At 43.5% G+C, this 24,881-nt stretch overlaps 1 protein-coding gene across 1 annotated transcript in view; it reads right to left on the bottom strand.

The window, feature by feature from the left end:
- Window positions 1–1,188: 1,188 nt before the first annotated feature.
- The window catches only part of cica (capicua transcriptional repressor a), a 31,690-nt gene continuing 7,997 nt past the window's right edge, over window positions 1,189–24,881 (bottom strand). Inside the window, 23 exon segments of the mRNA XM_054605759.1 lie at window positions 1,189–3,068; window positions 3,622–3,747; window positions 3,832–3,966; window positions 4,194–4,345; window positions 5,090–5,153; window positions 5,156–5,188; window positions 5,191–5,230; window positions 5,616–5,785; window positions 5,999–6,296; window positions 6,907–7,138; window positions 7,457–7,617; window positions 8,498–8,640; window positions 9,104–9,989; window positions 10,503–10,585; window positions 10,852–10,969; window positions 12,014–12,123; window positions 12,126–12,182; window positions 12,515–12,641; window positions 12,801–12,983; window positions 13,080–13,179; window positions 16,014–16,167; window positions 17,219–17,350; window positions 24,285–24,552. Coding sequence (XP_054461734.1) covers window positions 2,797–3,068; window positions 3,622–3,747; window positions 3,832–3,966; window positions 4,194–4,345; window positions 5,090–5,153; window positions 5,156–5,188; window positions 5,191–5,230; window positions 5,616–5,785; window positions 5,999–6,296; window positions 6,907–7,138; window positions 7,457–7,617; window positions 8,498–8,640; window positions 9,104–9,989; window positions 10,503–10,585; window positions 10,852–10,969; window positions 12,014–12,123; window positions 12,126–12,182; window positions 12,515–12,641; window positions 12,801–12,983; window positions 13,080–13,179; window positions 16,014–16,167; window positions 17,219–17,350; window positions 24,285–24,552 — 4,044 coding nt within the window. The 3' untranslated portion in view covers window positions 1,189–2,796.

The following is a 24,881-nucleotide window of genomic DNA, read 5'->3' on the forward strand; positions in this document are numbered from 1 at the left end:
CATATATATTTATATATTGTATATCCTGAATCAACTGGGTTTGATAACAGTCAAGATGGCGGACAAAATAGTCATGGTGACTATAAAAATACTGTCTCTAGAGTAGAATATAGAATGTAGAATATGATGAAAAATATACTATTGATAAAGTTGCTGTGTGGAGAAAGAGCAAGAGGTTGTTTAACGCTACCTGCATGTGCCAAAACATACACACACACCCGAACACAGACCTAAATGCACATATATGGAAATACCGGTATATATATAATTTTATCACACATCCAACTGTTTACAGAGAAATAAAAGAGATACCCATAATAATAACTACCCCCTCGCTCTCCGCCGAGGAAGCAGAGAGCCAAAAAGTGCTATTCAAAATTGTCTTTGACTTTTAGTAAGTTATACTCTCTATCTCTTCAACAGTAACAATAATTGTGATTCTTTTTTGTTTTATACCATAGTTAAAGACAGTATCACAACAGCTCATTCCTCCCACTGACTGACTGCATTGGATTTAATATCTATGGCACGGAGCCTCCCCCCCCCCATAAAAAACAAAATAACCCACCCAATGCTGAAAAAAAATAAAATGTCCTATTGCACCATTTGACGGGAAAGGATAAAGTGTCGAGAAGAGAGGGAAGAGGGGAGGGCTCCAGAGACTGCCCTCCAGGGCTGGTCTAGGATCTGCTTTCCCTGAACTAACCCTAACCAGAACCATCCTGAGCTACATAGCGCTTGACCCGGGACCAGTGCTTAAGGGCACTTTCTACCAACACTTGAGGGGTCGAGGTAAAGAAGAGGTTTGAGGAGAAAAGAGTTGAAAGAACGGGGGGGGGGGGGAGAAAGCAGGGAGGACAAGGAGAGGAATAAGTTGGTTGATAACATACGGAACAAGGATATATATTTTTTTCTACTAAAACAATCTCTAAAAACAATACTTTCCTGATTTAACTTGCGGCGAGACGGACCGCACAAATTGTGCAAACACCTGATTTCAACGTTTTTTTTTTTACAAAACGACAAAACTGCCCTGCTCCCCCCCTTCTGTGTCTGGTGAGAAATCGAAGAGGAGGGAATGGGGGTAAGGGAGGGGGAGGAGAAGAGAACCGCCCCAGGTACGATTAAAAGTTTCAGGGGGGTGGGGGCACGGACTGATTTTGTCCCCTTCTTTGTCCAGAGTTTACATTTTTTTTTTTGTGATTTTTTTTTTTTATTCTTGAGAAGAAACACAATAGAGCCACAAGAGAAAAAAACAGGCCACGGTATAACTGGTTATTTCCACGGCAACGATAACAAGAGAAAGCAACATTATATCCACTGGGAGATTCAGAGAAGTTTGGTTCAAATTCTACCTTTTTCTCTCTGTTGGCAAGCTTTATCGTGTTGTTGTCCTTATTCACTATTATTATTATCTTGTCCTCCTATGGTTGGAATATGAATCCTCCATCCAATGAGCGTCGTACGCCGTTCTTCTTCTTCTGCCTTTTTTCTCTGTGCTCCGTCGGGAGCCGGTCAGTCAGTGTCGAACTTAAACGTAGATTCTTAGAAGCCTCACGACCAACAGTCTCTTTACATAATCTCTTTACGGTGCCTGTTTGCACAGGTTTTTTTTCGGGGAGGGGGACCCCTACAGACATACAGACATATAGTATTAGCTCCCGCCAATGAGGACTCAGTCTTTCATAATGGCAATAACTAAAGGTGCAATAAATTGGTCACACTACATCCCAACTCCTGCCTTCCTTATTTGTTTTTTTCTTCTCCAGGAGCGAATCGGTTTCACGCTTTCAGTTTCTCTTCTCACTACAATCACTAAAAACTGTGCAGGCCAATGGCTTGGTCAGACCAGGTTTGACTTTGTTTGTATACGAGTGCTCACACTGCACAGATGTGTCCATGTTTGTGTGTGTGTCTGTGTGTGTGTGTGTGTGTGTGTGTGTGTGTGTGTGTGTGTGTAATGTGCTGTATATGTGTGCGTGTGCTGTCTGTCTTGCAGCATTGAGGGGCCGTGGAATATCAGTGGAGGTCGTTGGGGTTGTGTTTTGCGTCCCGACCACTGTGCTGAGGAGTGGAAGGGGCGAGAAGGAGGTCAAGTCATGGCATCTGAGGGCTGGCTGGCTGGCTGGCTGGCTGGCTGGCTGGCTGGCAACAGCAAACTGCATCTGCACAATAAGTGACAAAGTGCCTTTGTGTGTCATGATCCTTGGTGGCTGCTCCCGGGGACCGCCAACCAAGAGTAACAGTCTGATTTGGTAAGGGTGTGTGTGTGTGTGTGTGTGTGTGTGTGTGTGTTTTTTTTTTTTTATGTGGGATCATGTGCATGCTGGAGATTACATATGCACCATGGTTCGTGTGTGTATGTGTGTGCCGGAGAGATAGTAAGTGTGCGCCACAGAGTTTGTGTGTCGAACTACAAACTACTGTACAAATGTGCTGAAAGCAGACCTGGGCAAAGTGGTAACTGAAAATATTCAGGATACTTGGGCGGGAAAAAAAATAAACAAGGGGAAATAATACTGCAAGAAGCACTTGACTCGTCAGGACTTGATTCGTCCATTTTTGAGGCTTTTTTAATTTAAAAGTCTGATTGGACTAATCAAGCGCACCTCGAGTACTTTGAATATTTGCAACCGTATACAAATGTAATTGTTGCCCAGGTCTGGTGGACATTAGTGCCAGCAGAACGGATCCCGCTGGAGCCATTCACACTACTGCTTCAATGCACACAAGAACATTCTTCTCTCTCTTCTTCTCTTCCTCGATTTATTTTCCCGTTCTGTTGTCCCGTCCAGCTTAGGACACCTCGCTCTTTGGCTCCCCGGGGCTCCTGGCTTTGTCTCCTTGCTGCTCCGCCCCTCCGTCCTCCCGGGCTGATTGATTGAAAGAGGCGCTGTGGGACGGGGCGGGGCCGGCTTCGGCCAACCCGGCCAGCACTCCCGGCTCGAAGGTTCCGGGCGTGGCCGTCTGCATGATCTTCTGACGGACCTCTCGGATCTTCAGCTGCAGACACACCTTGGTGGGGAAGGTGTCTGAGTAGCGTGCCTGGAAGGCGGCGGTGGCCTGAGCTGGGGAGAGGGTGAGAGAAATGGGAGGGAGGAGGGAAAACAGAGAAGAACAATATAAAGCGGTTGTTATTAACACTGTATGCTATCAAGTAATGACACATGTCCTGTGTGGTATTCTTTAAGAAGGCAATTGCGACTGATTCCATGTGCATTTTTTTATAATTTATTGAGTGTTTTGCATCACATAGAGATATTGAGTCAGTGGTTGGCAAGTGTAACGACTAGTAAACTGAGGGGGAAAAAAGCAGAAACAAAGAGCTCCATCAGTCCAAAGTCGCTGTAAATTTTGCCTTCATATTCCTATGATACTGTAAAATACAAAGTGTTCAAATGGGAGTTTTGAAATTAAATCAAATTGAGAGAATCTGAGTATGATGACTCTAGATTTGAGGTAGTTCCCTTCCAATTATGTGAGTATTACTGCTTTTGCTGTAAATAAGGAACAGACTTTTCTGAGCTGAATAAGGTTTCCCCTGCACAGTTTAGTGAAAGTCACATATGTCATCTCCATTTCCGGTAGTTATTTGTGACGTTGTGTCTACTGCTGGTTTACCTGAGGGAAAGAAGCCATGTTCTTGAAACAGTTGCATGACCAGGGCCCGCCTCTGATCCAGAGTTCTGCGCAGAGACGAGTAGGGGACTCGGTCCAAGTCTCCAAGTAGATCCTCTCCTTCTGCACCTGGTTGAACGAGGAGAACATCGTGTCACTTTCAATGCACCTTTGAGCTGTTCACGGCTACTGTACTCAATGTACACGTCGTACCAGCTCTGTCGAAGGTGAAGATCTCTCCCTCACACTTGGCGGCGCTTTTTGGGGTGTTGGGCTCCGAGCTGCAGCTGGAGAGACGACGGGTCTTCCTCCTTGGGGAGCTGGGGTCTTCAGCCGTCAGCTCCAGGTCTAAGACACGTTATGTGAGGGATTGAAGAAGTGAAATATGGAGGAAAAGGGGGGATAACAGAGTATGAAGAGAAAAGGGGACACGTAGGAAGTGAAGACAGGGTAGAAGGGGGAAAGAGCAGGGAAATAAAAAACAATGTGATGACACAAAAATGGCCTAATTCCAAATCCAAATAACAAAAAGGTTGCTTTAAGAAAAGGTACATCTCTCTTTCTGAATATCTTACCGGTGGAGTTGCGTCTCTTCCTGCGGTAGCTTCCCAGGATGGCTCTTGGCGAGGTGGCTAGACTCTGCAGAGTGGGCGAAGGCAGGACCTCCTCCGGGTTGAACTCTGGAAGCTCAGCAAAGCGCTCCTCAAAGTACGTCTCCGAAAGGGCCCTGCACACAGAGAACACCGCGGTCATGTCAGTCCCCCTGCCCCAACAGTCTGGTAATCTGGTGGGTCAAATTATCAAGGGACTGGATGCACGGGGCTTTCTCTTCTCTGTGGCTTCCCCACCACTCTCCAGCTGTCTAAATTAAGAACAGTCTGGGTAGAGTACTCTGCCCACTCACATTCAGGAAAAAAATAGTTCCATCGCTTTAAGAAGTCGGAGGTTTGGTCGTAAACTAAAAAAAAAACAGAACTAGATGCCACAATGTGCGAACACCAGTGTTAATTAAAGTCGACAAATGGAGTTCCGTCAAGGGCACTGATTCTCATCTTCAAGCTGCCTTAAGCAGAAGATAAGCTACTGTTATATGAGCTCTCTCAGCTTGACAAATGTAAACTGTTAGAACGACCGGAGAGCCAGAAGGACCAGGCCCAACTTGTTTTGTTTTGCTTTGGCACAGATTCTTCGAGAGCCACAACTCTGATGAGTCTGATCACGAGGCGGCTCTTGAATTTCATGAAAGCTTGTCTCGCAGCCAAAGACGAGACTCAAATGATGACAAAGTGCTTCGCATTTAATTGTATTCCTCGTTCAGTGGTGCTTCCTCATTTGATCCCTCAAATTCTGAGGCTTCTATACACTAAACCCACGTGGATATATTTGATTTGATAAAAAAATGGAAGCGCGAACGTGAAGTTCCCTCAGCTTAAGACTAACGCCCTTCTAGTGCTGATATCGTCCCACTTACTTCTCGAGAGAGTCGGGTGTCTTTTTGAGCGGCGGGGGTCTGAACTTGGTCTTCTTCGAGGAAGAGGGGGCTCTCTTTCCGCAGGAGGAGGGGGTGGGGGTCCAAACACGGGGGCGGCGGAGGAGGGGTGCGAGGTCCGGCCTGGGGAGAGAGCGAGAGAGTTGGTGTGCTGTTCCCTCAATACTCACTTGAGATTTTCATTTTTTTCTCCTGCAGTATATCTTCATGTATGAGGATATGGAGAAATGTTTTGTTAGCATGTCTCTTGTCTCCATACTGTTATTTTCAAGCTCAGAAACGTTTGTTTGTGTTGCTGTAGGAAAAAAAAACCTTGATAAATGCGTAATAAGAAGGATAATACATTCTGCTGTATTCTTGTGCATTTTTAAAAAATTCATGCATCATTTTTGAGAGAAATCAGACTTAAAACAGTTTGAATAGGCCTCTAAAGATCTTTTACCAAAGCTTTGAGTGATGTGTGGTTTGATGAGAGAAACCACAAAATGAACTGGGCAGCTTTTCTCACCTCTCTGCTGCTGTGGTCCTCTCTGCAAGTCTCCCTGCCTCCCTTTTTCTCACTGCTCTCCTTCACCCCTCTCTCTTGCTCCCTGTCGCTGTCGCTTTGTCTCTCGACGCTGTGTCCATCTCTGAGGTTTTCCTGTTTGATGTGCAGGCCGAAATCCTCCTCTTTTTTAACTGGAACAGATAAAGATCATTTTAGACTTTGATTAAAAAAAACAAAAAAAACAACTCTGCATCCATCTTGATTTATCGCACTACAAGTCTTAATCATGCTCCATGAGGGCTCCACAACAAACTAAACCATAAGTTAAGACAAAACATTTTTAGGTTTAACACCAAAATAATTATATTTAAAACGAAAACCACAGAAAAGCGGTAGAGCGTTACCTGCTGTGACATTCATCGCACAGGTGGCCAACGAGGAGCTGGCAGCACAGCTCGACCACCCGTCCTCAGTCGGACCGTCCGCCAGGTTCTCCTTCTTCACCTCCACCTTCAGCTCCATCTCCTCTGCAGCGTTAGGCTGAAGGGTCGCCACCGCTGAGCCCCACCCCCCTGCCGCCGACGGAGGGGAAGGGCCCATCACGTCCTGGGCCGGGGCGGCCACTGCAGGCGGCAGAGCAGTCACAGAGACCACGCCAGCAGGCAGCGCAACGGTTGGCGCAGGGTAGATGGCGGTTAGCACCTGAAGGAGAAGACGGCAATGACAGCAACGTGTGATTTGTGAGGCTTTTCTGGTTTCTCGCTGTTTGTTTTGAAAAGTGAGAAAAAGAAAGCCAGCATTCGAACAGTGAAAATATCATTAGGTAAGCTAAATAAATGAGGGAAGGGGAAGTGGGATCCTGTGAATTTATTGCTTCTGGAGCAAGGCCCACTTCTGATTGTCATGTCACATGACAGAAAAAGGAGAAAAAACTAACTGAGCTTTAAATATGTTATGTCAATGTCAGCTGTATTGACCAATATATATATATATGTATATGTATATATAAATATATTTATATTTATATATATTTATATATATATATATACACACACATGTTATAAGAGGTATTTGATAAGGTTTAATTCATTCATATACCACTGGTAAAACATGGACATTTTGTGAAATTAGGAAATTAAATTAAAAAAGTATTTGTATTGAAAAGAAAAACTCAAACATATAGTATAATAATAGTAATAAATTGTTCACTCCCTAAACATGATAAACTTATTTTGAAATGATTCTTTCTCATTTTCTTTCATCTATGCGCTACGGTATTACCGCTGTACAGATGTACTCTGTTCCTCTTTACCTGACGACCAGCAGCTCCCACGGGACCCGGGGGGGTCTGTGGTTGACAGCTGAGGGGCGGGGCTGGAGCCAAAAGTGGGGGTTGACCAGCGATCGGCTGTAGCAGGGTTTGCCCCGCTGGGGCGATGGCGGTGAAGCCCAGGGTTGATTGGAGATACGCAGGGCCCGGAGCGGGCATGGCCTGTTGGGGCATTGACGGGGTAACTCCCGGGCCGGACTGGACATAGGTGATCCTGACGAAAAGAAGGGTTGTGAGTGTCATGGCCAGTTAACTACAACTGAGGATAACGAATAGAAAAGTAAATTATGACCATCATTTTCGAAAGCAATGGCTGACTTCAAGTTGCTTGTGTTTTCTGACCAACAATCCAAAACCTAAAGACATTCAATTTAATGTCATAAAGACAAAAAAAACACACACATTTGAGAATTTGGAACAAATACATTTTGGTCATTTTAAAAAGGACTTTCTCTATCTACGTTTACTGCAAAATAACTTATGGACCTGGCTAAAAGGAGGAAAATCAAAGCGTCTAACAGTTGTTAGTGACCTGGTAGGTGGAGAGGTCAGAAGAACGGTCTGCGGGGGCGCGGCACCAGGAGCCATCACTGTTGCCACGGAAACAGGAAAGGGGCTCCCAGGATGCACTGCTGCTGCGTTGCAAGGATGAACGCTGGTCTGGACAACAGGCATTGGAGCAATCTGGATGATCTTTGTGGGAGGGGGGACACATAAACAAAGGAATTTCTCACCAACTTATCTAAACATAGGCCTGTTCCATTTTTGAGGGAACCCACAACTGATATATATATATACTATAAATACATATATTTTTTAAAATCTTATTTATCATTATCATGAGAGAGGGGACAACATGCTGCAACATGCTGCAAAGGGCCAACATGTCCCAACCATGTCAGTCCTTTGTTAAAGCAACTGGTCCCTTCAGTATAAAAGGCGGTAAAAGAAGTAGGGCTGCAACTATCAATCATTTTTCACTGAATAAGTTTGTCTGGACTAATAATTAAGTTTCTAAGGAAAAAATTGTTAAGTGGAACAAAAATGCCCTTTAGAAGTTCAGAAAGCTTGGTAGAACTGGTAGAAATTGATGAATGAAATTGTATTTGACTAACAGTCCAAAATCAACAAATAATCAATTTACAATTACATAAAAAGGAAAGGAACATCAAATCATTGAATTTTCAAAGCTGTATCCAGCAAATATTTTGTGTTTTTCCTTACTAGATAACTTCTGTCCACTGACTAGTCAATTAACTTTTTTTTAACTGCAAAGTGTGTGATGGTACTTTCAAACTCAAGGAGTGAATTATTTTTGTCCAAATCAAACCAGTCTAAAATGGATAAAGACTGCAACACAGAGCAGTAAAACATGAGCATAAAGCAGACTGACCTTAATAATATTACCCTACATCATTCCCATCAGGAACATGTGTCATGTGTCGTCTCTGTCTAGTTTTAATGCTCTGATACTGATGTGGATTTAACTACCTTGTACCCTGTCAGCAAACAGGGTGGCATTTATCTCGGGAGCTGCTCGCACTCGCTCCGGTCACCGTGTTGACATTCTCACCTTGTTTCCCGTCACGGAGCCGTTCTGCACAGGAAGAGGCGGAGCGACCAGAGAAATGGAGGGATTAGGAGGAGTAGACCCTGTTCTCACTGTTGCCATGGGAACCAACATCTTGCTCTGCAAGACCGGCGACTGGGTTTGGACTAACGAATGAGAAGGAGGGTGAGAAAAAGAGAGAATTAAAACACTCAACGTGAGAAACGGATGAATCGAGCCAAAAGAGGGGAGGTGAGGACGGCACAGGAGCGACGGGTGGGTGGAAGCACACTGAGACGTGAGAGGACATTTCAGCTGCTGATAATAGTGAAATTACTCTCTGATAATGAGATGGAACAATGTTCTGTTGCTTTAGACTCTTATGAATAGAGTGATTAAGGCATGGGTGGGCGGCGGGCGCTCATACTCGTGTCAACAGTGCTTCCCCTGTCAATCATTCATCTCCCTTTTATGTAAGCCAATCAAATCTATTTTCAGAGCTTCCCGCGGAGATGTTTAATAGAAAATAAGGGACTTACAGCAAAAAGAGAAAAAGTTAAGAAAAACTCTTTTCCACTAAACTCTGATTTGTCCTTTTTTTTGTCAGCCAATCGCTGCTCTCTGTCTCACCTCTGGTTCCGGGGCTGACTGATGCGACTCTGATGCCCACCCCCGAGGGCATGCCATTGGCCAGGGCGGTATTGGTGGGCAGGGACAGAATTTGCTGGTGGGTGAGTTGAGGGGAGGACGGGCCCTCGGTGGGCAGGTTGTATTGGACCTGCGCTAGTGGCTTGGGGCCAGCGGGAGGTGTGAGAGTGGAGATGCTGGCGCCGGTGTGGTGGAGCTGTGGCTGGAGGACAGGTAGGGGGGTTTGTGCGTGCGGGGGCATTTGGGGCTGCGGGGTGAGGAGCTGCACTGGCTGGGTGGCGGGAAAGGACCCTCCCAGAACTAGGCTAGTGACCAGGGCGCCACCCCCCACGGGAGTTACACTGACTGGACCGGGGTAGGAGGATGAGGACAGGTACCCACCACCACCCGCGGCGATTGGCAGCTGCTGAGGTCCGCCTCCTCCAATCAGGAGAGTAGCATTTTTTTCCTGAGGCAGGGAGTTGCAGGCGCCTGCTCCCTCCACCGGCTTGCTGGCGATGGGGACGTGCGTGCTGGCGACGGGTCGCACCACATTGGTCACCATTGTGGGGGCCATGCGAACGGCGCCGAGGACCTGGTTCAAACCCTGCTGGGCCGAAGCGATGGGAGCCTGGCCGCTGGTCGGGCCAGCGGTGGACAGAGAAAAGACCCCACCACCTCCTCCACCTCCTTCTCCTCCACCAGCTGCCGCTTCTTCTTTCCTGGATCTTCCCTCGCTCCCCTCCTCTCCTCCGTCTCTCTTTCTCTTCCTCTCAGACCCCTCTTCACCTCCTCCTTCTCCTCCACCACTCCCTTTAGCAGAAGTGGAGTCGGAGTGAGGGGTGGAGGGAGAGGGGAGAGAGGAGCGAGCCACTGGCTGGAAGCCATGCTGAAGGGAAGAGAGAGAGAGAGAGACGGAGGGGTCAAAGCTGGGAAAGTTATAATGTAAAGTTCTCTTCTACTTCATGAACACATGAAGTTACTTACTTGAGAACTTATGGTACCTCTGTAAAATCTGTGGGTTTTAAATGCTTGATGGTGATAAAGAAACCATCAAAGATATGATGCCTTTCATACAGAATTACACTGTTGGTAAAGTAAGCAACTCTACGAGGCTCGATACCTACAAAAAAATCCACCTAGATCCACACCAGATTTAGTTTTTACTAATCTATATCTTATACTCCATGCGTTTAGATGGAAGAAAATGACTGAATTAAATAATAATTAAACCAGTTAAAAAAAATCTATCCCTCTAATCTAATCTAATCTAAAATCCATAATGTATATATAACCAGTACAAAATGAGGCAAGAGAGACACGTGGTTGCCCAGAAAATCTAGCTCAAAGTGAAGTCCATTGTGGACAGTAATTCAGTTGATTGGATGATGACTGTGGCTACCTGTCCATCTGGTTCGTCTTCATCGCTGTCCGTCACTCTCTCTTTACACTTGAGGTCGATGGAGCCTTCAGGACAGGAATCCTCTGAGGGTGGGGCATAAATATTAGATAGAGTTAGCACATTTCAGAGAAAGGGGACTTAACACACAATACACTTTCAAATCCTCCCCATATGCAATCAGTGCATTCACACCACCAGTATCAGCATGAAATAGCTAAAATAGTCATTCTGATTATGAAGTCTTAAGTGTCAGTATGTGTTTTTAAAGACACACTGAGCGTTGTGGGAACTGAAACTATGACTTTTGAGGTTGTGCAACACCAGCCACAGCGCTGATCACCTAACTCACCCATGACGTCGTCGTCTCCCTCTTCCTCACAGATGACCATGCGCTCTTCGTCGCTGGTCACGTCCTCGCACAGGGCCTGAGGCGGGGGCTGGCGGCGAAACAAACTCGGCCCGTCCTCCTGACAGGAAATGGAAAAGAATGAGCACATTTGACAGTTTTACAACCAAACCATCAGGCTTGAATCTCTGTCTGTTAGTCCTTCACACATCTCGAGAACCGTCCATCCGATCTGCTTCACACTTGCTGGGTGTTGTGTTGGGGGACCCAGGGACGTGCAGTGTTAAAATTGGTGCAATTTGGACACGTGACACCTTCAATAATAATAGAGTTTTAAAAAAAAAGAACTATAGAGTTCCTTGCAGCAGCAGGTCCGAGCTTCAGGACTCTGTAAACAAGAATGCCATCACACAGCTAACATTATAACGGAACATTTCCACACTTCCAAATAGTCGACGAGCACTTCCGGGGGCCCGAGCAATTGGCCCACTCCGAACAAACAAGCACTGCAGCAGTAAACTTAAAAACTATAGCGAAAAACCCTAAGTAGTTCAGAAGAACACTCCAGACAGAAGTAATAACGCTATTATCAAAGCATGGATACGGTTTCGCCGCCAGCATTAAATGAGAGCCTTTAAAACAAAAGAGCTCACACACGGGTCTATCCCTCTGTGATTAGGAGCGTAGCAGAAAACACCACAGTGCCTTCAAAGGCAAAAAAAAAGTAGAGAGTGAAACCTTTGAAGTCGGAGGGATGAGCTCCTCCCCAGAGCTTTCGGTTTGGCTTTCAGCAGCAACAACTCATGCCCTCACACAAAGAACCTACAGAGTCCATTTGAACTGTTGTTTTTTTTAACGGCGTGCTTTCCTGGAGTTCAACCGAAATGCTTTGCGTCGTGAAGGACACACGTCTGCTGTCTATAAATACACACAGGTATGTTGGAGCGTGGGCGCTCGCATTTGATTTAGTTTCTTCTTTGTTCTCTTCGGCACAACAAATCAGTGTTAAAGTGCTTTAATACTGACTTGACTGTTAAGCACATGATTTTAATTTTCCCTAGCTTTAAGCTCTAAGTAGCTGGTGATCAGGAACAGTTTGCTTCACATTCTTAAATCTCCCGAGTCTGTTTTGCTGCCTTCGAGCTACAGATCAACAACCGCCTACCTTCTCCAGGTCTCTCTCCCTTTGCTCCAGGGTGTGCACGGCGCTCTGGGAAAAGGCTCGGGGACGGGGGTGCTGCCCCACGAACAGCCCCCCTCGACGCTCCGATCCCCCGGCCAGCACAAGCCTCCTCCCTTCCCCCCCTCCGGCACCTGAGACTCCGCATGGGGATCTGGAGAAGAGAGGAGTCTGATCAAAGATAAACTCTCACAGTAAGTCATGTATGGAGTGGATCAATAAAACTAGTTGTTCAAAAATCCACACCAACGCTCTGTCTTAAGAGTACCGGCAAAAACGCCTGCAATGTGTATTTGAAATCTGTATGTTTTTCTATAGTGACAGTTCATTTTGTCAGACGATGGTTCAGTATGACTGAATGGATTTTAAGGGATCTACGGCAGACAAAAAAAAGCTTCAAAGCAGTTGATGATTGATTTTCCTCGTAAAAGGCATTGTGTGTTTTGGTCTGGAAAGGCTTATCAATGCTAATCAACCCACACACACCTATGCTCTCTGACATGCTCCTCTCCCGCGACTCCTTTGGCATCCCACGGCTCTCAGACAGCGACTTCCTGCGGTCCTTGTTGCACCACTTCCAGTCTGGGTGTGCTCTGAAGTGTGCCTCTTTCACCTGGAGGAAGAGGAGGAGGAGGGGAAAGAGGAGAGGGTCTTAGACAAGCTGCTATTGCTGTTGGTGAATCTCGTATACTGGCTAAAAAGTCACTGCTCTGTTAACTGCATGCTGCAAAAGAAACAAAAATAAGAGCTAAATAAAGAATTCTATCATCACCTGGAAGGCCAGATCATGGTACTGCTGCTTCTCGTTGGGCCCCAGAGCGTACCACCACTCGCCCAGGATCTTGCTGACTGTTCGGTTGTCCTGGTTGGGATGTCGCTGGTGCACCAGGGCCCGGTGGCGCTTGCTGAAGATCATGAACGCGTTCATCGGTCTGCGGATATGGTCCTTCTCCCTCTGGTTGGGGTTAAGGGAGGGAACACATGTCTCAGTTCTTTGGTGGGAATATATTTGCTTCTGTTTTTTGACCGTCCGTCTGCACGGTGGACTGACCTTCCTGTCTCCGTCCTTGGGCAGGGCGCTGAGGGACTGCGTGCGCCTCTTCATGGTGCCAGCTGAGGGCGCCGCGTCGTTGGCCACGCCCGGGGAGAACCTGCGTTTGCACCACAGAGCAAAAAGTGAAACTGTTGAGTCCAAATAGACGGGGGATCTAGGGAAATTCCTCATTGTGAGGGACTTTCAGACAAGTTACAAGGACAGAGGGTTGTGAAGGATTTAGAGGAGGAAATGAATACACAGTGGTCATCATTTCTTAAGATGCTGGGTATAAAAGTGTGGAGTCTACTCAAAACTTGATCTGTTTTAAAAAATTTTTTATTGAATTTCACATCTTTGTGGTGAGCCTAAATCAAGCACTTGACCAGAATGACATACTATGGTGTATAAACCACAGTTAAAGTATAATCCATGTTGCCTTTTTGATTACAGCGGTAACCTGAACCTTTGTTTTATTGATCCTGCAACACACAGCCCAGAGATCACACCGTCAGCCAACCAGTACAGTGTTTTCCTCCTTTTCTTCCTTCTTTTCCTTTCATTTACCCTGATTATATCTGGACACTTTTATTTTATCCGTTCAGCTTTGGTTGTTATCACATGCACATGTTTGCACAACTCAGTGTTTATTTGGTTAATTCCACAGAAACTGCTGTTTCTACTACCACTAATAAATTGCACTCTACCTGCGAGCCACCGGATTGTTAAGGAAAAAGTATCCATACACACAGAGTAAATAATATAAAAGCTGTCAGAGACTGGGTAAAGTTTGGATTACTATTGTTCCTGACGTTCGTTTGAACAAAATATAGTACAGTTTATATTAGCAATGACACTTTCAGAGAGCGGAAAATACGGGAATTCACAGTTTATTTTTGTATGAAACACACACCACAGTGATGAAGCAAAACTGCAGAGCAATAAATCAGTGGTGAATAAAGCTGGATCAACGTTTTTCAGAAAACTGTTTAAATAGTGATCGATCATTGTGACCATTAGAGAAGTCTTTTGTGATCCGGTAGACAGAACGTCTGAACCTTTTAACTGTCAAGAGTGAACTCAGTGTCAAGCATTGACTACATGAAAATGGCGCTTCCTTTTTTGTTTAGTATTACTAAAGTAAAAAAAAAAAAATGATATACAGCCATCACATAGATACAGCAAATATTAAATAAGCAACAAAAGTGGAAAAAAATGAGACACAAAGTGTCAGTAAAGGTGAAAACTAAGCCAGAGCAATCATAAGGTGTCGAAGGTTCATCTGGAAAAGTACAAAAGAAATACATGAAAAAGAAAGCAAGAGAGGGGCTGACAGTCTGAGAACTGACAGATAAGAAGCGGTACATAATACCCATACAAATATATTTCCAAAAATGTATATTATGCTCCCTACAGTGGAAGTGTATTTGTGTATTTAGGGTAAAACAGTACATAATCGGAGCTAAAAATCCTGTTAAATGAGTCGACTTTGTTTTTTATTCATTCCTTTAGTCTCTCCATTGAGATGCAGCCAGACAACAGGTGTAACAACTGCAACATCGAGAGATTTCTAAAGTACTTATTTTGCCGATGGCAGGCCTTTTTGAGCACGGTGACCCTGAAACATTCAAAACCACACTACCAGCCAGACAGCCACGCAGCCCGTCTGAGTCACTCTGAAAGAGCAGTAACCCAGCCAGACGCAGAGACACAAGCCTGAGACTGAGAGGAATGAACAAGCACAGACTGTACAACTCTATGCCAGACACACACGTATACACAAACACACACACGAACACACTGATGCAGCTGGTAGGAAAAAGTGTTTGTTGTTGTTTGTTTCTTTCGAATTTCTGCTGTCAGAGGTGAGTTTTGGTCCACCTGTTCGGAGCGTAGCGTCATTGAGACTTTTAAAGTCTTCGACGCAGACAGACTGCGTCTAATTTAATCTACAGTTACTATCTGTTTTTCCTGTGAGTCATACACAGAGTCGCAGAAAGGAAATTCAAAGTTTGCTCAAAGTTATTTAGTTTTTTTCGCCATATTTAATGCTGCGACAATGAACTTTAATTTTGTGTTGATTTTGGTGGAGAAAAGCAGCAGTTTTTACAAGAACCAGACACCCTTTAGAAAACCTCTCTATTTTTTATTTTTTTATTATTATATATATATATTTTTTTCCTTTCAAATTTTCTCTTATTTTAGCAGTTGATCTCAATGCATATCTTAGAAATCAAATAATAAAAAAAAAAAATAGAAATAGCCAATCCTCTCACTGACGGTCTTGTTTACTTATGTAGGTCATACAGAGATATCAGTATTAACTAAAACTGTTTTGTAACTAGTTGAAGTTCCTCACAGTTACTTTAAGTATAAGAGATAATAAAATGTAGCTACAGAGGGTTTTTCAAAATGGATAAATACATAAAATATAGGGAAATGAACATAAAGACTTTACAAAAAGATCTTAGTAGCAGTTTAGGTAGGAATCATAATTCATATATTTGCAGATATTTAGGAACAAATTCCTAAATATCTGCTTCATTGAGTCATTAAGTTTGTACTTGAACAAAAAGGCTGATTTAAATTACTTTCATGTAAACAAGACCTGAACTGGATCAACGGTTTTCTGGCAGTTTCCTGTCCCTGACTGGTGGAATGGCCTCATTTCATAATGTGGTCAATGTGCCACAGCGCTACTCTACACCTGAATTTCAATTCAATCTTTTGTTCCTTGATCTTCGTCCTCCACCTCTCTTGATTCCATTTGCCATTCGTAGGCCGTTGCTGGAAAACACTGTAGAGCACTACACTGTTGTATTCTGCCATGTTAATCAGAAACATGTACATTTAATTGGCCAAAAAAAGCAGAAAACATCTAACAATGCGAGAACAGCAAGCACCACGATCAATACCAGAGAGGTGGATAAAAAGCGGCCCCTTTGTACTTACGGGTCGTCTATATCGCTCTCTGTTTCGCTGTCAGCCCCGCCCCTCTCTGTAGGAGGATTGTCATTGGTCGGGGGAGGGCATGACGTCGATCCCCTCTCTAGGTCTGGGGGGCCGGTCCGTCCGTCCGTCACCAGGGCCACTCCACAACGAGGTTCTGGAAAATACAATAATTTAAAAGTTTGTTAATTCTTACCTTCATGAAGCTTTTTCACTAACTGAGCCATATGTGTAAACGCGGGCTGCCCTACATGCAGCTTGTTGATGGGCAGCTTTATTCCGGCTGTGGGAGGTGTGAAAAGCTCTTTCCACATCTATGTTATAATCAGCGTTTGTTTTCATACTGCAGGTGTCTTGTTAACAAAGTTTATTGTAGCCCATAAGCGAGATTGCTTATTTTTACTATGTTTAGACTAGTTGGCTGAGAATTTTTGAAACATTTTAGTTAGATGGAAAAATGCTTAGAAGACTGTATACAGTGTGCAGAATTTTATTTATACCCCCCCCCCCCCAAAATAAAGTTGTTTAAATCGTTTACGCTCATGTATCCTAAAAAGGAAAACTGTCTGAGATTGATAATGAGACGCAGACATGAACAGGATGTCATGAAGTATTATTATTTCACAAAGGCTTTTAAGTGAAAATGAATTCCTCATTTTACAAAAAAAATGCAGAAAACCATCTGGTTCTGGACTCTGAAATGAGATGGTTTGCTGCTTTTTTTTTGTCATATATGTTAACACACTGAATATATTTGTGTTTTATATTGATAATGTGACCTTGGGTCTCTGAGAAACTGTATCCACTATCTGCTGACAAAACATGGACAACTGCGATTTATCAATAGTTGCAGCCCTCAAACAGATAGATAAGAAAGGTGACTTAAAGACCAGAAATAAGACCTTTAATGAAGCTCTGTGGAGGATTACTGACCCACCAGTCACAATTACTCTCATTTTAGCACTCCAGTCAATAAAAAGTGTTATCAACAATGTTACTGGAACTATATTGGTGTGAGCACCAACTGTGCAGATTTGCAATTCAGTCGCAACTGTTGTTGGGAAACACTGCCTTGGCTGCTGGTTCATCCGACCAAACATTTGTACTATTTATACTGAGGGAAATACTTGTTTGTAAGATGTAGTCGTATATATGTGGTAACAAGCAGTGGAATTCAGAGGAAAAAGAGGTGTGGGGTCACTGGCTACCTTTGCTCTGATTGACAAGCTGTTGGCCGTCGGCGGGCTGGGCAGCCCCTCCTGTTTGGCTGGGCTCCAGGAAAGGGACGAGCGAATGCCAAGGAAACACTGGCACCGACCGAGGCTCCACGTTGGTCCAAACTGTGGGAAGGCGGTGGGAGAGAGAGAGAGAGAGAGAGAGAGAGAGAGAAAAAGTGAAATGTCATCATGTTTATCCATCTCAGTATCATGGACAGAAGGTAGTGCACTGCCCTCTGGCAGCGTGTGAAATCGTCCATAATCGCCAGCCAGCAACGAGCTAAGGCGCTACAAAAAAACTACACTTTCTTAGAAACCGAAGACCGAAGACCATAGAGTTGTGTGTTCAGTCACCTACTCTGCGCCCCCCCAACACACACGCGCACACACCCACACGGAGAACATCCCTCAGGATAATGAGAGTTGAGGGGTCATGTGGTGTGATGTGATGAGGGAACCTGTAATTTCATCCACAGAGACTCCAGACTACTTGCTGTCTAGACTGCTGCCGAGCTTCAGACACTGAACTGTTTCAAGTAAAGAGAGACGAGGATGAAAAGGGGCTATCTGCAGTTCCTCGCCTATTCCAGCAGCGAATATTGTTTTTTACTTTTCCGTAACCACAGTGTAGCATTACCATCACAGCACAGAGCAAGCCTGTCCTCTTGTTCTGTGGACTTGAAATACAGCTGTCAGCACATTACTAAATCTGGTGAATCAGTGATATTGACTGATTATCTGGCAATAGCAATGCACTCCTCTACACTGTGAAAAGATTGTGTAGGTATACATGAAGTTGTGTCATTTTCCCATTAAGTGGCTGGCTAGTAAGCCAAGTGCTAATTCCAACATGTTTTCATGCTAACAATGTTTCATGCTAACAAAAACGAGTGGTACAGCTGGCTGGTGGACAGCGGCAGACGGCCGCTCTGGAGACGGAGGCCATGGGTTTGTGCTGGCTGAATTTGAGTTGTTACAGCCGGAGACGGTACATTTTCAAAGCTGCCGCTCTCCTTCTGGCAACCAGTCTCATAGCAGCAGGGAGTGAGGGGAGGGACGATGGGGAGGTACTGTGGGGGTGTAGGGAGAGCTGTTTATACACCATGGAACGGAACGCAGCATTAGTATCTGCTAAACATCAGGAGGTAAGCATTGTCATTGTGTGCATGTTAGCATGCTAATTTCAGCATTAAGCGCCAAAGCATCACTGTGCCTAAACATTATCTTAAAACAGATTAAACGAAAATACTCCTTCTTCTTAAGCTACATAAACATTTAAAAAAATAAAAAACATTGTCACATAGCAGGAAACGGGCCATTTTTCTTAGCTGATGAAAAGTTGACATTTTCAAAATTCAAGATAGCTTATTTTGTAAGTTAATAGTGAATATTTCCCAAAAATTATTTATTTGGATAACAGATTACACAATATGTTCACATCATCAGGTTAGGATACCACTGAAACCTTTACTTCTGCAAAAAACACAACCACTATTACTGTATTTCTGCCATTACTTCTACTGGCAAAATTAATACTTCAACCACTACCGCACTTACACTACTATTTCTACAACCACAAGTATTACTGCTAATGTCACCAATACTGCATGTTGGGATATTCCACTCTGGGAATAAATGCTCAAATAATAATATATCTTTATAAAATATTGCATAATAAAGATTCAGGCTCAGTTTCACTCTCCACTCCTCCCCTGACTGCGGTATTGCACATACAGGTCTAGCCTGTTAGAAATAAACTGGCTTTGAACTCTGCTGCAGCACTGCAATGTCCAGTTTCCGTTTCCATTAATAATTTTATAATAAAGTATTAAAATGGTCTATTTATAGCTAACCATTCGCCGGATTGTGGCTCATCTAAAATGGAGGTCCAGATACTGCTGGGCTAGACAATGAAGGAAATGTAAACATATCTCGGACGTGCAGTTCAAGTTCTCTTTTGGAGATTCTGGTGTCACCTGACTATCATCACTACAGTGCTCTGAACTCTGCAATACTTACTACTTCATTTATGTTGCTGTTTGAATGGGGAACTTCAGTTGAGGAAGTGAGTCTTATTCAAAAAATCTTATATTGCACAGAAAAAGTCTCTTTATATATACAGTATAAAAAAATCACGTCTATGCCATATGTCTTTTTCTGTGCATGTACATTGAGAACTGCCGAATTCAAGAGTCAATATGATCAAAATACTACAATTAGGTTAATGCAGTGATTAGATTTCGTTGTGGATAATGTGTGAGAATAAAAGCTGACTTTATATTTACAGCTGTATATCTGAATTGATATCTTATGTAGATATACCGCTACAACTCAAAGACAGCCAAAGTGATACTGGATTTTTAAGGTCAATATTCAAACAGATAGTTAGCATTTTTTTTTTTTTTTTTTTTACATAAACACATATAACAGCCTTCTAGTTTAATGCTCATTCCCACTACTCATCGTACAGTTTACATCCATGTTCGTCCAAAATGTCATTTTATCCTAGTAGACATTTGTGTGAAATGGTCACGATTAACTCAATTCTTGAGTTATGGCCAAAAATTCATTTTGTCAGTTCACAGTGACCTTTGACCACCAAACTCTAATCAGTTGATCAATTCTCCATCAATTTTGAAGAAATTCGCTCAAGGCGTTCCTGTGATGTCACTGGAATGGGCGGGACGTGAGGCTACAATGGCCTTGACCTTTGACCTCCACAATCTAATCCCTTTCTTGGAGTACTTTGAAACCGGGGGACACGATTGTGTGAAATTCAAAGAAATTGCCTAAAAGTGTTCTTGCAATACCACTTTCACAAGGATGGACCGGACAGACGGACCTATGTCAGTGCTTATGGACAACTCCAAATTATAAATACCTCCAGCCACGGCCGTTTTTTAAAGAATTGTGACAAAGATACATACTGAGTGAGACTTTTGCAGTTGAAAAATAATTGTCATTGCTCTCTTAAAATGCTGTTTCTAAATAGCCTCAATCCCTATTTGATTTTCTTGTTACATTTCAGCTCACATAAAGTACAGTGATACTGATATATCCGCAAAAAAAGCAAATACCTGCCAATTTATTGGTCAAGCTCTGTTCAATCAATAATGTATATGTCAGACTGTCAGAAACAAAAACTGAAGTTTTTGTTTGGTCACTTAGTATACAATAATAATGGTTTAATATAAGTTTAATATTGTTTTCCAGACAAATGCGTACATTCCTAAATTGGTTTCAAGACCAAACTAATAACAAAAATAAACAAATTACACTGGATAAACAGACCGTTTCCAACCGACTGTAGCAATCGACAGCTCTGTGACTAATTTGAATGACAACAGGAAATGTTTACAGGGCCAAAGATTAGAATAGCATAGTAAAAACCTGCTGCGTGATAATGTAACAGTGAAGATGCACGGCAGTCAGAATGTCACCCAGTGGAAGTGCAAAATCAACACTCTTCACTGCCTTCACCCACAGCTGTGGTTTTTATTTGGCCCGCCTTACTTTCTAACTCTGCCTCCTCCAAATATCGCTGTGTAAGGATGTAAATTAAAACTGAATCAATGAGAACAAATCTGTAGTCAGAAGCATTTCTGCATTGTTAAATAGTATATTTTTCTCATTGTCAAAAGATTCCACAAAAAGACCAAAACTCACAATGAACTGAACTCAGACAAGTACTATCAGTTCCTGCTAAATACCAACATATCTATTTCCTTTGTGCCATAGAGCTCCATTATGTCAAAAATTATTATTAAAAACACATCAGCGAGGCAACAGCGTTGGACTGAGTGACATTTGACCTTCTTGCCATGAACAGTGGGCACTGTAGTTAAAATGAATCTGACGAATACCACACTACTGCTGTAATTACCCACCAGAACACCAAATGTGTATTAAACCACCATTGAAAATAGTCCCTAACAAATGCACTATTTGCTCTTGTTCAAGTAACTTTTGCTATAAAAATACAGTGCCTAACTGTTTAAGGAAATTGCTGGACCATTTTTTTATTTTACGATATATTGGAAACACTGTTTTTTAACTTCAGAATTAACAAAAGGACTGAGTTCCACAGACTGGGGAAGTAAGTATAGACAGACTTTTGGTGAGATTTGTTGACAGTCAGAAATTATAGAATGCATCGCCTTTTGCTTTAAGATGTTAAAAAATCTGACTTGAGATCCCTCAAATGTTTAAGAGGACCTGCTGACACCCTAAAGAGGCAAGGCATGCATTTTCCAGGGAAGCACCGACGGTGTTGAGTTGTGAGAAATGTCAGAGACAGTCGCACTGCACAGATAACCATCTGTCTCTATTGGTTTACTTGAGGCACTGACAGCGATGGCTAGCAGGAGACGGCGGCGAGAAAGACACACACCTGACAGGGTGAATAAGCTGTCTTCATGCTTTAAGGTGGAAAATTATGCGACTCAACGGTAGATATCCAACTATGTCATGCGACTACAAAAATGACCAGCACTTGGAGAAAATAATTTCTCCCGTGTGTGCAAAAAAGCAAAACGCAGTTCCCGAGCCACGGAGCAAATGGGACCTCAGCTGAGCACTTATCGCTTCTTCACTGAAGGCTGCAGACGTACTCATAGAGAGCAGTAATGAAACTTGTGATGCAGCTGCACTCGAGCCGGGCTATATTTAGAGGGACCTCAGCCGTGGGGGGCCTCCACTGCCTCCTGCCTGTGTTTGTTTCTGGGCTTCGCTGTGGCTCGAGGTGTTTTTAAAAATGTATGGCGGAGGACACGTAACGCCACCGAGAGGCAGGTGGCCGTTAGCAGCAGCAGTGCGAGGGATGTGAGAGAGGGAGAGAGGAGGAATAAAAAAAAAAAGCGCGCTCGGGTAATCAGCTCGGGCCTCGACGCTTTACCGCGCTAATTCTACCGGTGGAAACCATGTATCCATGACAACGCGCCGGCAAATATGATTACTCCTTTTTTTTTTTTTTTTTTTCTGCTGCGAGTGCTGAAACACATTCACATCACGGCGGACCTGCCCTTGATGCCCTGTCTGAGGTTGTTGATTGTCTGGAACAGCGAGATGAATGCCTGTTAGTGTGTGTGTGTGTGTGTGTGTGTGTGTGTGTGTGTGTGTGTAGAAGAGGAGGAGATGTGAATGTCCTTGTTGCTCTCTGCACTCCTGCTCTCAGTCTTGCATGTCTAGACATGTCAATATTCTCGCCCTCTTAAAAGTTTCAGTGAAACACCCCTTCTCTCTCTCTCTCTCTCTCTCTCTCTCTCTCGCGCACACGGATATGAAAAGGGTGACTCCCCCACACAGTCACAAAATTACACACACAATGAGCCGCGGGGTCTGGGTGGCAGATCTAACCCCTTTCTGATCTTCACGCCTCAGAGGAAAAAAGGGTTTCACTCTGAAGTCACCTTTAGCGCCTGAACCTAGTCGAGAAATCACAATTCAATCAGCAAAGGGTTCATAAATGCTAAATACCGGAATTAAGATTTAGAATTTAAAGATCCTCATGTATTAAAATCTGCTACTTTGACGTTTTGTATTTAAGGCTGGGCAAAATGGAGAGGGTCAAATATGACAATATTTTTTAAACAAATACCACCAGAACGCTATTGAGACGTCAAATAGATTTTTTGACAACTACTCATCAGTAATGTGTATACAATGACTAAGTGGGCAAAGGCAAATGAAGGGATAGCTAGAACAGTCTGGTAAACCTTGCAGTAATGCAGCCTTTAAAAGCAGGAGAAGTCAACCCTTATTACATATTACAATATCCAAGCACCCATGCCATTTTGCTTTAATGAACATATGAGCCTGTAAGCTTTTTCTACATGACTTATAATACAACCTCTTGTTTGGTCAAATGTCAGTATGAACCGTGACACTGAAAATAATCTCTCAATATCTCTCTGCGCTAACACAAACTCATATTACATTTATTCCACTTTCAGACTTAGAAAGTGTTGTGCTAAAATGACACAAAATGAGAAATCATGCATTTCAATTGGAAACTATCTTCCCCCGTTCCTATATTAGTAACATTTCTGAGTTTTGGGCTGTAATATCGCAAGGTTGGCATGGAAACAAGCACACAGTATATGATTAACCCAAACACCTCTATTGCTCAGTGGCCAATTTTCTTATATCCAGCAGAGTGCACACAAAAGCTGACAAAATATATTCACTACAGATTGTTGCCCAAATACATACTTTGAAAGAGGGTACACAAAATTGCAGACAAGGGTAACTTTGCCCTCTTTCCATCCTCCCTCAAACAACACTGTGCTACTTCTGACTTTCACAGTACACCTTGAGTTATCTGGTGGTTTGATTTATGAAGATAATGAGGAAAATAAACATATTATACATCCCTAGAACACCAACATCTACATGCAGGACAGAAGCTTGGGGCAAAAATGAATGATCATAAAACGGCAACAACTTATAATCTATTTACCCGTGGCTTTTCTTTTTTTTTTCTTTTTGTATAATATGCATGAATGCTAAATATCCCTGTGTCCACTGTGGCTGATTTTTAAGGGGGGCCTTTGATAAAGAAACTGTTATTGGCAAAAAATAAGTGTATTTCTAAGAAAACAACAGCAGCATAAAGCGGCACATTTCTGACACTCTAGCTTTGTTAACTTTGTCAATCATGGTATATTATACATTAGTATTTGCCACTTACATGCCTAATAAATATAGGTCGTTAAAAATGCATCCTAAAAAAGGTCAACATACCCTGTAAATGCAAATCATTGGGGCATAAAAAAACATCCTTTGAATATGGTTTCCTCCTACAGTGCTAGCAAGCCATAGTAAAGTGTATATGAGTCATAGCCATAGCACTCTTGATGACACTTCTGTAACTCTAGAGAGATAATGAAAGCGAGAATATCTGAGCTGGAGTACGCAAGCTTCAGCCTGAACATCCCTTCCTGCTTGAGAGTACGGCAAAAGTGTGGCTCAGCAGACTTTGTATCTGATGTGAACGAGGGTCGAAGCCACAGCGCCGTGATGATCACCCGCTCCCTGTCCCCATACACCCCTTACTCACCAGTCCCCGGACGTCCCATGATGATTTGCTTGCGCGGAGCAGGGTGTGGCGACTCAGCTGGCAGTATGAGCGGCAGAAGGGCCGTCGGCGTGGGGTGACAGGCCACCGGCTGGGGCAGTCCCCCGCTGGAGGCATCCTGGTGTCCCTCAGGTTTCCTCTCCCTCTCCCGGCCGCCAGAGCCAGAGGAGGACAGGATGGAGCCCAATGACGTGGGCATCGCGGACGGGCTGGACAATGCGGCGTGGCCTCCCGTGGCTGGAGTCAGCGACTGGGGGGGAAATCAAAATGCATTTTCAGTATTTGCAGAGAACTGACACTGTTCTGATGTATATTCTCTTTCAAAATTGTATTCAACAGAAAATCCATGTTACGATAACTAAACAGTTCCTTAACAGTCTGATAAACCAGTTCTCCACTGTTAATCAGTTGATCATTAATGATGGAGTCTTCACAACAAAAAAACAGCTAATAACACTACTTCAATGACTGTTACTGTTTCTAAGATCCTTTTGATCACTGGACTCTGCTATGAATCCAAGCTATAAACTTTGTGGGCCACCTTTGAGGTCATTATTAATAATATACATTTTCAGTGGA

Source organism: Anoplopoma fimbria, chromosome 10 (genome assembly GCF_027596085.1).
Source record: "Anoplopoma fimbria isolate UVic2021 breed Golden Eagle Sablefish chromosome 10, Afim_UVic_2022, whole genome shotgun sequence".
Lineage (NCBI taxonomy): Eukaryota > Metazoa > Chordata > Actinopteri > Perciformes > Anoplopomatidae > Anoplopoma > Anoplopoma fimbria.